This window comes from Salvelinus namaycush, chromosome 34, assembly GCF_016432855.1.
Source record: "Salvelinus namaycush isolate Seneca chromosome 34, SaNama_1.0, whole genome shotgun sequence".
Lineage (NCBI taxonomy): Eukaryota > Metazoa > Chordata > Actinopteri > Salmoniformes > Salmonidae > Salvelinus > Salvelinus namaycush.
This window is the reverse complement of record NC_052340.1, coordinates 41,050,350-41,066,534: the sequence shown is the minus strand read 5'-3', so window position 1 is coordinate 41,066,534 and position 16,185 is coordinate 41,050,350. Positions and strand designations below refer to the sequence as shown.

The 16,185-nt window shown below is 40.9% G+C and overlaps 1 protein-coding gene across 2 annotated transcripts in view; it reads right to left on the bottom strand.

The window, feature by feature from the left end:
• hnrnpul1 (heterogeneous nuclear ribonucleoprotein U-like 1) overlaps nt 1–16,185 on the bottom strand; it is a 42,904-nt gene that overhangs the window by 18,890 nt on the left and 7,829 nt on the right. For both annotated transcript variants that reach the window (XM_038973561.1, XM_038973560.1), the window contains exons 5-9: nt 14,025–14,098; nt 10,409–10,548; nt 3,025–3,124; nt 2,778–2,890; nt 975–1,244 (exon numbers count right to left, since the gene is read on the bottom strand). In XM_038973561.1, coding sequence (XP_038829489.1) covers nt 975–1,244; nt 2,778–2,890; nt 3,025–3,124; nt 10,409–10,548; nt 14,025–14,098 — 697 coding nt within the window. The remainder of the gene's footprint in view (nt 1–974; nt 1,245–2,777; nt 2,891–3,024; nt 3,125–10,408; nt 10,549–14,024; nt 14,099–16,185) is intronic.

The window sequence follows — 16,185 nt, the reverse complement described above, 5'->3', positions numbered from 1 at the left end:
GTACTGTATAGTATAGTAGTACTGTATAGAATTCGAACAGTATAGTAGCAGCACTGTATAATAGTAGTACTGTATAGTAGTAGTACAGTATAGTTGCAGTATTGTATAATAGTAGTACTGTATAGTATAGTAGTACTGTATAGTATTGGCACAGTATAATAGCAGTACCGTATGGTGGTAGTACTGTACAGTATAGTAGTATTGCATAGTAGTAGTGCGGTATAGTATAGTAGTACTGTATAGTAGTATGGTATGGTATAGTAGTACTGTATAGTAGTAGTACGGTATAGTATAGTAGTACTGTATAGTAGTAGTACTGCATATTATAGTAGTACTGTATAGTAGTAGTACTGTATAGTAGTACTGTATAGTAGTAGTACTGTATAGTATAGTAGTAAGGCATAGTATAGCAGTACTGTATAATAGTACTATATAGTAGTAGTACTGTATAGTAGTACTGTGTAGTAGTACTGTATAGTAGTGGTACTGTATAGTAGTAGTACTGTATAGTAGTACTGTATAGTAGTAGTACTGTATAGTAGTAGTACTGTATAGTATAGTAGTATGGCATAGTATAGCAGTACTGTATAATAGTACTATATAGTAGTAGTACTGTATAGTAGTACTGTATAGTAGTGGTACTGTATAGTAGTAGTACTGTATAGTAGTAGTAGTACTGTTGTATAGTGGTAGTACTGTATACTATAGCAGTACTGTATAATAGTACTGTATAGTAGTAGTACTGTATAGTAGTAGTAATGTATGGTATAGTAGTACTGTATAGTATAGTAGTACTGTATAGTAGTAGTACTGTATAGTAGCAGTAGTACTGTATAGTAGCAGTACTGTATAGTAGCAGTAGTACTGTATAGTAGTACTGTATAGTAGCAGTAGTACTGTATAGTAGCAGTACTGTATAGTAGCAGTAGTACTGTATAGTAGTAGTACTGTATAGTAGTGTATAGTATCCATACCTCACAGTCAGCCTTGCTGGCTGGTCCTACAGCCCCCCTGGTCCTGTCTTCAATACCCAGAGTCTGGATGAACCTGAACCCCTCCGGAGGGGAGTGGAAGGGCTCCTCCTTCTGGCCAAAGTTAAACTCGATGGCACAGTTCTTCACAAGGACGTGGGGGAACAGGGGGCGCCCCGCCAGCTCCTCCCTCGACGCCCGGAACCCCACGTCTAGCCACACCCCGTTCTTAGAGAACGCTATCTCCACCTCCTCACCGCCAGCGTCAAAGTCCTGTGGGAATAATAAAGTTATGTTAAACTAACTAACTCACTACAACTCTAATCATCTCCACCTCCTCACCGCCAGCGTCAAAGTCCTGTGGGAATAATAAAGTTAAGTTTAAAGGCTCTCTGCTGAACTATGTAACTAACTAACTCTACTAACTAACTAACTCTACTAACTAACTAACTCTACTAACTAACTAACTATACTAACTCTACTAACTAACTAACTCTACTAACTAACTAACTCTACTAACTAAATCTACTAACTAACCAACTCTAACAACTAACTCTACTAACTAACTAAATCTACTAACTAACCAACTCGAATAACTAACTATACTAACTAAATCTACTAACTAACCAACTCGAATAACTAACTCTACTAACTAAATCTACTAACTAACCAACTCTACTAACTAACTATACTAACTAACTAAATCTACTAACTAACCAACTCTAACAACTAACTCTACTAACTAACTAAATCTACTAACTAACCAACTCGAATAACTAAATCTACTAACTCTACTAACTCTACTAACTAACTAAATCTACTAACTAACCAACTCTAATAACTAACTATACTAACTAACTAAATCTACTAACTCTACTAACTAACTAAATCTACTAACTAACTAACTCTAACAACTAACTATACTAACTAACCAACTCTAATAACTAACTATACTAACTAACTAAATCTACTAACTCTACTAACTAACTAAATCTACTAACTAACCAACTCTAATAACTAACTATACTAACTAACTAAATCTACTAACTCTACTAACTAACTAAATCTACTAACTAACTAACTCTAACAACTAACTATACTAACTAACCAACTCTAATAACTAACTATACTAACTAACTAAATCTACTAACTAACCAACTCGAATAACTAACTATACTAACTAAATCTACTAACTCTACTAACTAACTAAATCTACTAACTAACTAACTCTAACAACTAACTATACTAACTAACCAACTTGAATAACTAACTATACTAACTAACTAAATCTACTAACTCTACTAACTAACTAAATCTACTAACTAACTCTAACAACTAACTCTACCATACTAACTCTACTAACTAACTACATCTACTAACTCTACTAACTAACTAAATCTACTAACTAACTAACTCTAACAACTAACTCTACCATACTAACTCTACTAACTAACTAACTCTACCATACTAAATCTACTAACTCTACTAACTAACTAAATCTACTAACTAACTAACTCTAACAACTAACTCTACTAACAATCTCCACCTCCCTCAGCAGAGTCAAAGTCCTGAGAGAATAAACATATCTTTTTTTAAATAGCTATCTTACTAATGAACTAGCTCCACTAACCCAAAGCTCATCACTGCCGTCCTGAGACAGAAGAGGGGGAAGGATATTTTGAGCCTCTTGGCTACAATCGGTTTACTCACAATTATATTATATTAGTATATAATATTAGTATATAATCCTTATAGCTAGTAATGGGACTATCACTGTAGACAATACAACAACAAAGTATTACTCACAATGAAACAGCCGATGACATCATTCTCTCCAAACTTCTCTCCGTAGTCTTCAAATTTACAGTCAGAGGATTTTTTCCCTGTTCCTCCGTATCCAAAGGAAAACGCTTCCTCACCTGGAATATACCGACGCTACACGTCAAACAGTGTGTCCGTCCGTCCGCACGCGTGTGTGGCGGGAGTGCGTGCGTGCGTGCGTGCCTGTACGTATGTGTTTGTCCACATGTGTTCATGTCTGTGTTGTCCTTACCCAGCTGTGTGCTGCAGGAGTCCAGGGACCATCCTATCCGGACCACATGGGGATCAGGCTCAGAGGACGGGAGGTGCTTCACAGCTATCTCCTCAAAGATCTACAGCAGAGAGACAGACAGGTCAGTAGGAGAGACAGACAGGTCAGTAGGAGAGACAGACAGGTCAGTAGGAGAGACACAGGTCAGTAGGAGAGACAGACAGGTCAGTAGACAGAGCCAGACAGGTTAGTAGGAGAGACAGACAGGTTAGTAGAGAGAGACAGGTTAGTAGGAGAGACAGACAAGTTAGTAGGAGAGACAGACAAGTTAGTAGGAGACAGACAAGTTAGTAGGAGACAGACAGGTTAGTAGTAGAGACAGACAGATTTGTAGGAGAGACAGACAGGTCAGTAGGAGAGACAGACAGGTCAGTAGGAGAGACAGACAGGTCAGTAGGAGAGACAGACAGGTTAGTAGGAGAGACAGACAGGTTAGTAGGAGAGACACAGGTCAGTAGGAGAGACAGACAGGTCAGTAGGAGAGACACAGGTCAGTAGGAGACAGACAGGTCAGTAGGAGAGACAGACAGGTTAGTAGAGAGAGACAGGTTAGTAGTAGAGACAGACAAGTTAGTAGGAGAGACAGACAAGTTAGTAGGAGACAGACAGGTTAGTAGTAGAGACAGACAGATTTGTAGGAGAGACAGACAGGTCAGTAGGAGAGACACAGGTCAGTAGGAGAGACAGACAGGTCAGTAGGAGAGACACAGGTCAGTAGGAGAGACAGACAGGTCAGTAGACAGAGCCAGACAGGTTAGTAGGAGAGACAGACAGGTTAGTAGAGAGAGACAGGTTAGTAGGAGAGACAGACAAGTTAGTAGGAGAGACAGACAAGTTAGTAGGAGACAGACAAGTTAGTAGGAGACAGACAGGTTAGTAGTAGAGACAGACAGATTTGTAGGAGAGACAGACAGGTCAGTAGAGAGAGACAGACAGGTCAGTAGGAGAGACAGACAGGTCAGTAGGAGAGACAGACAGGTTAGTAGGAGAGATAGACAGGTTAGTAGGAGAGACACAGGTCAGTAGGAGAGACAGACAGGTCAGTAGGAGAGACAGACAGGTCAGTAGGAGAGACAGACAGGTCAGTAGGAGAGACAGACAGGTCAGTAGGAGAGACAGACAGGTCAGTAGGAGAGACAGACAGGTCAGTAGGAGAGACAGACAGGTCAGTAGACAGAGCCAGACAGGTTAGTAGGAGAGACAGACAGGTTAGTAGAGAGAGACAGGTTAGTAGTAGAGACAGACAAGTTAGTAGGAGAGACAGACAAGTTAGTAGGAGACAGACAGGTTAGTAGTAGAGACAGACAGATTTGTAGGAGAGACAGACAGGTCAGTAGGAGAGACACAGGTCAGTAGGAGAGACAGACAGGTCAGTAGGAGAGACACAGGTCAGTAGGAGAGACAGACAGGTCAGTAGACAGAGCCAGACAGGTTAGTAGGAGAGACAGACAGGTTAGTAGAGAGAGACAGGTTAGTAGGAGAGACAGACAAGTTAGTAGGAGAGACAGACAAGTTAGTAGGAGACAGACAAGTTAGTAGGAGACAGACAGGTTAGTAGTAGAGACAGACAGATTTGTAGGAGAGACAGACAGGTCAGTAGAGAGAGACAGACAGGTCAGTAGGAGAGACAGACAAGTTAGTAGGAGACAGACAAGTTAGTAGGAGACAGACAGGTTAGTAGGAGAGACAGACAGATTTGTAGGAGAGACAGACAGGTCAGTAGAGAGAGACAGACAGGTCAGTAGGAGAGACAGACAGGTCAGTATGAGAGACAGACAGGTTAGTAGGAGAGACAGACAGGTTAGTAGGAGAGACAGACAGGTCAGTAGGAGAGACAGACAGGTCAGTAGGAGAGACAGACAGGTCAGTAGGAGAGACAGACAGGTCAGTAGGAGAGACAGACAGGTCAGTAGGAGAGACAGACAGGTCAGTAGGAGAGACACAGGTCAGTAGGAGAGACAGACAGGTCAGTAGGAGAGACACAGGTCAGTAGGAGAGACAGACAGGTCAGTAGACAGAGCCAGACAGGTTAGTAGGAGAGACAGACAGGTTAGTAGAGAGAGACAGGTTAGTAGTAGAGACAGACAAGTTAGTAGGAGAGACAGACAAGTTAGTAGGAGACAGACAGGTTAGTAGTAGAGACAGACAGATTTGTAGGAGACAGACAGGTCAGTAGGAGAGACACAGGTCAGTAGGAGAGACAGACAGGTCAGTAGGAGAGACAGACAGGTCAGTAGGAGAGACAGACAGGTTAGTAGGAGAGACAGACAGGTTAGTAGAGAGAGACAGGTTAGTAGGAGAGACAGACAAGTTAGTAGGAGAGACAGACAAGTTAGTAGGAGACAGACAAGTTAGTAGGAGACAGACAGGTTAGTAGTAGAGACAGACAGATTTGTAGGAGAGACAGACAGGTCAGTAGAGAGAGACAGACAGGTCAGTAGGAGAGACAGACAGGTCAGTAGGAGAGACAGACAGGTTAGTAGGAGAGACAGACAGGTTAGTAGAGAGACAGGTTAGTAGGAGAGACAGACAAGTTAGTAGGAGAGACAGACAAGTTAGTAGGAGACAGACAAGTTAGTAGGAGACAGACAGGTTAGTAGTAGAGACAGACAGATTTGTAGGAGAGACAGACAGGTCGGTAGAGAGAGACAGACAGGTTAGTAGAGAGAGACAGAGAGGTCAGTAGGAGAGACAGACAGGTCAGTAGGAGAGACACAGGTCAGTAGGAGAGACAGACAGGTCAGTAGACAGAGCCAGACAGGTTAGTAGGAGAGACAGACGGGTCAGTAGGAGAGACACAGGTCAGTAGGAGAGGAAGACAGGTCAGTAGGAGAGACACAGGTCAGTAGGAGAGACAGACAGGTCAGTAGGAGAGGAAGACAGGTCAGTAGGAGAGACACAGGTCAGTAGGAGAGACAGACAGGTCAGTAGGAGAGACACAGGTCAGTAGGAGAGGAAGACAGGTCAGTAGGAGAGACAGACAGGTCAGTAGGAGAGACAGACAGGTTAGTAGGAGAGACAGACAGGTTAGTAGAGAGACAGGTTAGTAGGAGAGACAGACAAGTTAGTAGGAGAGACAGACAAGTTAGTAGGAGACAGACAAGTTAGTAGGAGACAGACAGGTTAGTAGTAGAGACAGACAGATTTGTAGGAGAGACAGACAGGTCGGTAGAGAGAGACAGACAGGTTAGTAGAGAGAGACAGAGAGGTCAGTAGGAGAGACAGACAGGTCAGTAGGAGAGACACAGGTCAGTAGGAGAGACAGACAGGTCAGTAGACAGAGCCAGACAGGTTAGTAGGAGAGACAGACGGGTCAGTAGGAGAGACACAGGTCAGTAGGAGAGGAAGACAGGTCAGTAGGAGAGACACAGGTCAGTAGGAGAGACAGACAGGTCAGTAGGAGAGGAAGACAGGTCAGTAGGAGAGACACAGGTCAGTAGGAGAGACAGACAGGTCAGTAGGAGAGACACAGGTCAGTAGGCGAGGAAGACAGGTCAGTAGGAGAGGAAGACAGGTCAGTAGGAGAGACAGACAGGTCCCTATTCCCTATATAGTACACTACTTTAGACCAGGGCCCTATAGAACCATATTCCCTAGATAGTGCACTTATTTTGACCAGGGCCCTATAGAACCCTATTCCCTAGATAGTGCACTTCTTTTGACCAAGGCCCATGTGCACTATTAAGGGACTAGGGTGCCATTTGGGAGGCCAGACGGAGACTCCACTAGCCAAGGGTTTGACAAGTCACATGGCAGTTTATCGTGAAGTGAATTTCAAATGATCCCTCATCAAATACATCCTGTTAATGTGTATAATGTGTACATCCTGTTAATGTGTATAATGTGTACATCCTGTTAATGTGTATAATGTGTACATCCTGTTAATGTGTATAATGTGTACATCCTGTTAATGTGTACATCCTGTTAATGTGTATTATGTGTACATCCTGTTAATGTGTATAATGTGTACATCCTGTTAATGTGTATAATGTGTGTACATCCTGTTAATGTGTATAATGTGTGTACATCCTGTTAATGTGTATAATGTGTGTACATCCTGTTAATGTGTATAATGTGTACATCCTGTTAATGTGTATAATGTGTACATCCTGTTAATGTGTACATCCTGTTAATGTGTATAATGTGTACATCCTGTTAATGTGTATAATGTGTACATCCTGTTAATGTGTACATCCTGTTCATGTGTATAATGTGTACATCCTGTTAATGTGTATAATGTGTACATCCTGTTCATGTGTATAATGTGTACATCCTGTTCATGTGTATAATGTGTACATCCTGTTAATGTGTACATCCTGTTAATGTGTATAATGTGTACATCCTGTTAATGTGTATAATGTGTACATCCTGTTAATGTGTATAATGTGTACATCCTGTTAATGTGTACATCCTGTTAATGTGTATAATGTGTACATCCTGTTAATGTGTATAATGTGTACATCCTGTTAATGTGTATAATGTGTACATCCTGTTAATGTGTATAATGTGTACATCCTGTTAATGTGTATAATGTGTACATCCTGTTAATGTGTATAATGTGTACATCCTGTTCTGAGAAGCAGATACTATCGTTGTACTCTATGGTGTGATGGAATGTTCACTCATTATTTACGTAGTGATCAGTCATTATCGTTACTTACATAGTGATTGGTCATTATCGTGACTTACATAGTGATCGGTCATTATCGTGACTTACATAGTGATCGGTCATTATCGTGACGTACGTAGTGATCGGTCATTATCGTTACTTACATAGTGATCGATCATTATCGTTACTTACGTAGTGATCGGTCATTATCGTTACTTACGTAGTGATCGGTCAATATCGTTACTTACGTAGTGATCGATCATTATCGTTACTTACGTAGTGATTGATCATTATCGTTACTTACGTAGTGATTGATCATTATCGTTACTTACGTAGTGATCGGTCATTATCGTTACTTACGTAGTGATCAGTCATTAACGTTACTTACGTAGTGATCAGTCATTAACGTTACTTGCGTAGTGATCGGTCATTATCGTTACTTACGTAGTGATCGGTCATTATCGTTACTTACGTGGTGATTGGTCATTAACGTTACTTGCGTAGTGATCGGTCATTATCGTTACTTGCGTAGTGATCGGTCATTATCGTTGCTTACGTAGTGATCAGTCATTATCGTTACTTACATAGTGATCGGTCATTATCGTTACTTGCATAGTGATCAGTCATTATCGTTACTTGCGTGGTGATCGGTCATTATCGCTACTTACGTGGTGATCGGTCATTATCGTTACTTACATAGTGATCGGTCATTATCGTTACATCGGTCATTATTGTTACTTACATAGTGGTCGGTCATTATCGTTACTTACATAGTGATCGGTCATTATCGTTACTTACATAGTGATCGGTCATTATTGTTACTTACGTAGTGATCGGTCATTATCGTTACTTACATAGTGATCGGTCATTATCGTGACTTACATAGTGATCGGTCATTATCGTTACTTACATAGTGATCGGTCATTATCGTTACTTACGTGGTGATCGGTCATTATCGTTACTTACATAGTGATCGGTCATTATCGCTACTTGCATAGTGATCGGTCATTACCGTGACTTACATAGTGATCAGTCATTATCGTGACTTACGTAGTGATCGATCATTATCGTTACTTACGTAGTGATCGATCATTATCGTTACTTACGTAGTGATCGGTCATTATCGTTACTTACATAGTGATCGGTCATTATCGTTACTTGCATAGTGATTGGTCATTATCGTTACTTACGTAGTGATCAGTCATTATCGTTACTTACGTAGTGATCGGTCATTATCATTACTTACATAGTGATCGGTCATTACCGTGACTTGCATAGTGATCGGTCATTACCGTGACTTACATAGTGATCAGTCATTATCGTGACTTACAGTGATCGGTCATTATCGTTACTTACATAGTGATCGGTCATTATCGTTACTTACATAGTGATCGGTCATTATCGTTACTTACATAGTGATCGGTCATTATCGTTACTTACGTAGCGATCGGTCATTATCGTTACTTGCATAGTGATCGGTCATTATCGTTACTTACATAGTGATCGGTCATTATCGTTACTTGCATAGTGATCAGTCATTATCGTTACTTGCGTGGTGATCGGTCATTATCGTTACTTACGTGGTGATCGGTCATTATCGTTACTTACATAGTGATCGGTCATTATCGTTACATCGGTCATTATTGTTACTTACATAGTGGTCGGTCATTATCGTTACTTACATAGTGATCGGTCATTATCGTTACTTACATAGTGATCGGTCATTATTGTTACTTACGTAGTCATCGGTCATTATCGTTACTTACATAGTGATCGGTCATTATCGTGACTTACATAGTGATCGGTCATTATCGTTACTTACATAGTGATCGGTCATTATTGTTACTTACGTGGTGATCGGTCATTATCGTTACTTACATAGTGATCGGTCATTATCGCTACTTGCATAGTGATCGGTCATTACCGTGACTTACATAGTGATCAGTCATTATCGTGACTTACGTAGTGATCGATCATTATCGTTACTTACGTAGTGATCGATCATTATCGTTACTTACGTAGTGATCGGTCATTATCGTTACTTACATAGTGATCGGTCATTATCGTTACTTGCATAGTGATTGGTCATTATCGTTACTTACGTAGTGATCAGTCATTATCGTTACTTACGTAGTGATCGGTCATTATCATTACTTACATAGTGATCGGTCATTACCGTGACTTGCATAGTGATCGGTCATTACCGTGACTTACATAGTGATCAGTCATTATCGTGACTTACAGTGATCGGTCATTATCGTTACTTACATAGTGATCGGTCATTATCGTTACTTACATAGTGATCGGTCATTATCGTTACTTACATAGTGATCGGTCATTATCGTTACTTACGTAGCGATCGGTCATTATCGTTACTTGCATAGCGATCGGTCATTATCGTTACTTACATAGCGATCGGTCATCATCGTTACTTACATAGTGATCGGTCATTATCGTTACTTACATAGTGATCGGTCATTATCGTTACTTACATAGTGATCGGTCATTATCGTTACTTACATAGTGATCGGTCATTATCGTTACTTACGTAGTGATCGGTCATTATCGTGACGTACGTAGTGATCGGTCATTATCGTTACTTACATAGTGATCGGTCATTTACTAAAGGGATCACAGCTGATACATCACGACACCAGATCAAAAGTAGTGCACTATAGAGGGAATAGGCTGTAATTAGGGATCCAACCCATGGTTTTGTTTCTCTCTCTCCGTTACCTTCATCTCATAGCAGACTTTCCCTTTGCTGACTCCGTAGGATGCTCTAGCTCCGGCCCAGAGGTAGGCAAAGCCCTCGACGGTCAGGGGGTAGCCGCTGTAATGATCACGAGACACCTTGAAGTGGAGGTCACAGTTATCTGTGGGACACGAGAGAGAGATAAATACACTACATGACCAAAAGTATGTGGACACCTGCTCGTCAAACATCTCATTCCAAAATCATGGGCATTAATATGGAGTTGGTCCCCCCTTTGCTGCTATAACAGCCTCCACTCTTCTGGGAAGGCTTTCCACTAGATGTTGGAACATTGCTGCGGGGACTTGCTTCCATTCAGCCACAAGAGCATTAGTGAGGTCGGGTACTGATGTTGGGCGATTAGGCCTGGCTCGCAGTCGGCGTTCCAATTCATCCCAAAGGTGTTCGATGGGGTTGAGGTCAGGACTCTGTGCAGGCCAGTCAAGTTCTTCCACAATGATCTCGACAAACCATTTCTGTATGGACCTCGTATCACGACTCAGGATATGACCCAGATACAGAATAGTTCCGATACTCTCAATATTTATTATACAAAGTGCAGACAAAGGGCAGGTTGAGGGCAGGCAGCGGTTCGTAAATCCAAGGCAGGGTCAAACAGGGTCAGGACAGGCAGAAAGGTCAGATCCGGGGAAGACTAGTAAAGACACAGTTGAGAGCAAGAGAAACAGGAAACATGATGGTAAGACCTGACAAGACGAGACAAACTGGCAACTGACAAACAGGTATAAATACACAAGGGATAATGGGGGAAATAGAGGACACCTAGTGAGGGAGGAGGAGACAAGGCAACACAGGTGAAAAAGATTAGGGTGTGACACCTCGCTTTGTGCACAGGGGGCACTGTCATGTTGAAACAGGAAAGAGCCTTCCTCAAACTTTTGCCACAAAGTTGGGACAGAATCGTCTAGAATGTCATTGTGTGCTGTAGAGTTAAGATTTCCCTTCACTGGAACTAAGGGGCCTGAACCATGAAAAACAGCCCCAGACCATTATTCCTCCTCCACCAAACTTTACAGTTGGCACTATGCATTCGGGCAGGTAGTGTTCTCCTGGCATCTGCCAAACCCATATTTGTCTGTCAGGCTGCCAGATGGTGAAGCATCACTCCAGAGAACGCGTTTCCAATGCTCCAGAAGTCCAATGGCGGTGAGCTTTACACCACTCCAGCTGACGCTTGGCATTATGCATGGTGATCTTAGGCTTGTGTGCGGCTGCTTGGCCACGGAAACCCATTTCATGAAGCTCCTGATGAACAATTATTGTGCTGATGTTGCTTCCAGAGGCAGTTTGGAACTCGGTATTGAGTGTTGCAACCGAGGACAGACGATTTTTACGTGCTTCAGCATTCGCCGGTCCCATTCTGTGAGCTTGTGTGGCCTACCACTTCACGGCTGAGCCGTTGTTGCTCCTAGACGTTTCTACTTCAAAATGACTTGTTGGAAAGGTGGCATCCTATGACGGTGCCACCTTGAAAGTCACTGAGCTCTTCAGTAAGGCCATTCTACTGCCAATGTTTGTCTATGGAGATTGCATGGCTGTGTGCTCGTTTTAATACACCTGTCAGCAACGGGTGTGGCTGAAATAGCCGAATCCCCTCATTTGAAGGGGTGTTCACATTCTTTTGTGTATATAAACATAAAAATTAGAGAAACATCAAATTCAGAGGTTGCCCGATTAATCGGCATGGCTGATTAATTTGGGCCGATTTCAAGTTTTCATAACAATCGGTAATCTGCATTTTTTGGACTGCGATTATGGCCGATTATATTGCACTCCACGAGGAGACCGCGTGGCAGGCTGACCACCTGTTACGCGAGTGCCGCAAGGAGCCAAGGTAAGTTGCTAGCTAGCATTAAACTTATCTTATAAAAAAACAATCAATCTTAACATAATCACTAGTTAACTACACATGGTTGATGATATTACTAGTTTAACTAGCTTGTCCTGCGTTGCATATAATCAATGCGGTGACTGTTAATTTATCATCAAATCACAGCCTACTTACATTTACATTTTAGTCATTTAGCAGACGCTCTTATCCAGAGCGACTTACAGTAGAGTGCATACATTTTATTACATTATTTTTTTTACATACTGAGACAAGGATATCCCTACCGGCCAAACCCTCCCTAACCCGGACGACGCTATGCCAATTGTGCGTCGCCCCACGGACCTCCCGGTTGCGGCCGGCTGCGACAGAGCCTGGGCGCGAACCCAGCCCAGCCTGGGCGAGAACCCAGAGACTCTGGTGGCGCAGCTAGCACTGCGATGCAGTGCCCTAGACCACTGCGCCACCCGGGTGATGATTTAACAAAAGGGCATTCGAGAACAAAGCACTGTCGTTGCACCAATGTACCGAACCATAAACACCAATGCCTTTCTTAAAATCAATACACACAAGTATATATTTTTCAACCTACATATTTAGTTAAAATGAATTCATGTTAGAAGGCAATATTAACTAGGGAAATTGTGTCACTTCTCTTGCAAGCAGAGTCAGGGTATATGTAGCAGTTTGGGCCGCCTGGCTCGTTGCGAACTGTGTGAAGACCATTTCTTCCGAACAAAGAACGTAATTAAATTTGCCAGAATTTTACATAATTATGACATAACATTGACGGTTCTGCAATGTAACAGCAATATGTAGATAAACGATTTATTTTCAAAATTATAGTTTCCGGATTTGACAATATTAATGACCTAAGGCTCGTATTTCTGTGTGTTTATTATATTATAATTAAGTCTATGATTTGATATTTGATAGAGCAGTCTGACTGAGCGATGGTAGGCACCAGCAGGCCCGTAAGCATTCAGTCAAACAGCACTTTCCTGCGTTTTGCCAGCAGCTCTTCGCTGTGCTTCAAGCATTGAGCTGTTTATGACTTCAAGCCTATCAACTCCCGAGATTAGGCTAGCAATACTATAATGCCTATAAGAACATCCAATAGTCAAAGATATATGAAATTCAAATGGTATAGAGAGAAATAGTCCTATAATTCCTATAATAACTACAACCTACAACTTCTTACCTGGGAATATGTTAAAAGGAACCACCAGCTTTCATATGTTCTCATGTTCTGAGCAAGGAACTTAAACGTTAGCTTTCTTACATAGCACATATTGCACTTTTACTTTCTTCTCCAACACTTTGTTTTTGCATTATTTAAACCTAATTGAACATGTTTCATTATTTATTTGAGACTAAATTGATTTTATTTATGTATTATATTAAGTTAAAATAAAAGTGTTCATTCAGTATTGTTGTAATTGTCATTATTACAAATATATATATATATATATATATGTAAAAATCGACCGATTAATCGGTATCAGCTTTTTTTGGTCCTCCAATAATCGGTATCGGGGTTTAAAAACCATAATCGGTCAACCTCTACTTAAAATGTAAAGTAAATTAAGGCAAGGGAAACCATTAAACCATGACATGAAAAGTCACTGCAACGAGGAGAGGCTAACGCAATCGTGCAGCTCAATTTATGACCTTTGTTACTACGTTCACAATCATGAATGACCTCTGTGAATACCTAGTTTCAACTGGAGTCCTCAGATGTTACTCACATGTGTCCAGAGCCACCAAAGTGTCATCAAAGTCCTCGTCCTCATCTTCAGCAGGGGGCTGGGGCGACCGGGACCTGTACAAGACTGACAGGTTAGTCCTCCAATCACAGCACTGGACTGAAGATTGACAGGATAGTCTTCCAATCACAGCACTGGACTGAAAACTAACAGGTTAGTGTTCCAATCACAGCACTGAAGACTGACAGGTTAGTCCACCAATCACAGCAATGGACTGAAGAATGACAGGTTAGTCCACCAATCACAGCACTGGACTGAAGAATGACAGGTTAGTCCACCAATCACAGCACTGGACTGAAGAATGACAGGTTAGTCCTCCAATCACAGCACTGGACTGAAGAATGACAGGTTAGTCCTCCAATCACAGCACTGGACTGAAGAATGACAGGTTAGTCCTCCAATCACAGCACTGGACTGAAGAATGACAGGTTAGTCCTCCAATCACAGCACTGGACTGAAGAATGACAGGTTAGTCCTCCAATCACAGCACTGGACTGAAGAATGACAGGTTAGTCCTCCAATCACAGCACTGGACCAAACGAAGCGTTTAGAACTCTTTGCGGTCCTGTTTTTTAGTTAGGGACATAACTCACTTTTACCAAACTACTAATAACAGGGACGTGTTCAGTAGGCATGAAATTATACCGGAAACATTCTTATAGCAGCAAAGGTTTTACCTACTACCTCCTCTGTTTCAAAAGGTTTGCCCCCGTTTAGTATCTACTGAACAGGACCCAGGTGAGATAGAGACCAAGGAACAGATGGAGTAGTAGTATAAGTATTCATATTTGTAGTAGAATTAGTAGTAGTATTAGCAGTAGTAGTAATAGTAGTAGTATAGAGTTTTCCATAAGTACATAGAGTAGTCAGCCAATTAGAAAAAGTAGCCAGTCAGGCGCCTCCATTTTGTTTTGGCAGAATCCTGAGAGTTTTCTTTTATGAGGTTGGAGACATCACAAACTGTAACTTTTAATTTCTAACACGTGGACCCAGAACTTCATTACGCAGCTGACCAAACTAAACAGCATTTTAGTTCTGCAACAATTTAGTGACTGCAATCCACACTTTGGTTTTGGTAGAAAAGTAACTGCCAAGAAACACTTTTATTAGCTACTAGGACTAAAAAACGTTATTTTACTCAGCCGGCGGGTGGGGTCTACATGTTTTGCAGAATGAGCTCTAATTTGTTGGCCTCTGGTATATTCGAATGACTTGATTTCATCAGAAATACATAGTGAAATTATTGAATACTTTGTTGTGGTAGTGTGTAGAAAGACATGACTTTACAATTTAAAATGCCTGAAAAATGTATGAATTCAGTGTATTGTTAGTTGTTGTGGATATCATCTAGGTCTAGATGATTAGGACTATTTTCTAAGTCAGAGAACGTTAAAACCTTTTTACATTAAACTTTTCTTTTTTGAGATTAAAGTCACATTTTACAGTTTTACTGCAAGATGAAGTGAGAATGTGTTCTTCAAAATTAAGTAAATATCTCACATTATCTTGAAAAATAAATGTAAGATTAAATTGAAAGAATAAAAGGGTTATATCAGTCTTAAGAATTATATATTTTTACATATTTTCATTTTGGGGGGAATATCATTAGGTAGGTTTTACTTTTTGCCTGATTCGGTTGTTTTTTTCCCAAAACCCTTTTTTCAGGTTTTCGTTCTCAAAATCATTTTTTTTTTTAATAAATAGAAAAACAACAAAATTGCGTAACCCACATCAAACCACTTTTGAGGTCAGTAAAAAATCTGAGAAATTTAGATTTTTGGTGTAGTACCCTTTAATTCCAGTGTGCACCTAGGAAAAAGCTGTTACATAGCAGTATTTTTACAGTACCAGTCAAAGGTTTTGACACACTGACTAATTCAAAGGTTTTTCTTTATTTTGACTATTTTCTACATTGTAGAACAATAGTGAAGGCATTAAAACTATAAAATAACACATATGGAATCATTTAGTAACCAAAAAAGTGTTAAACAAATCAAAATATATTTTAGATTCTTCAAAGTAGCCACTTTGCCTTGATGACAGCTTTGCACAACCTTGGCATTCTCTCAACCAGCTTCACCTGGAATGCTTTTCCAACAGTCTTGAAGGAGTTCCCACATATGCTGAGTACTTGTTGGCTGCT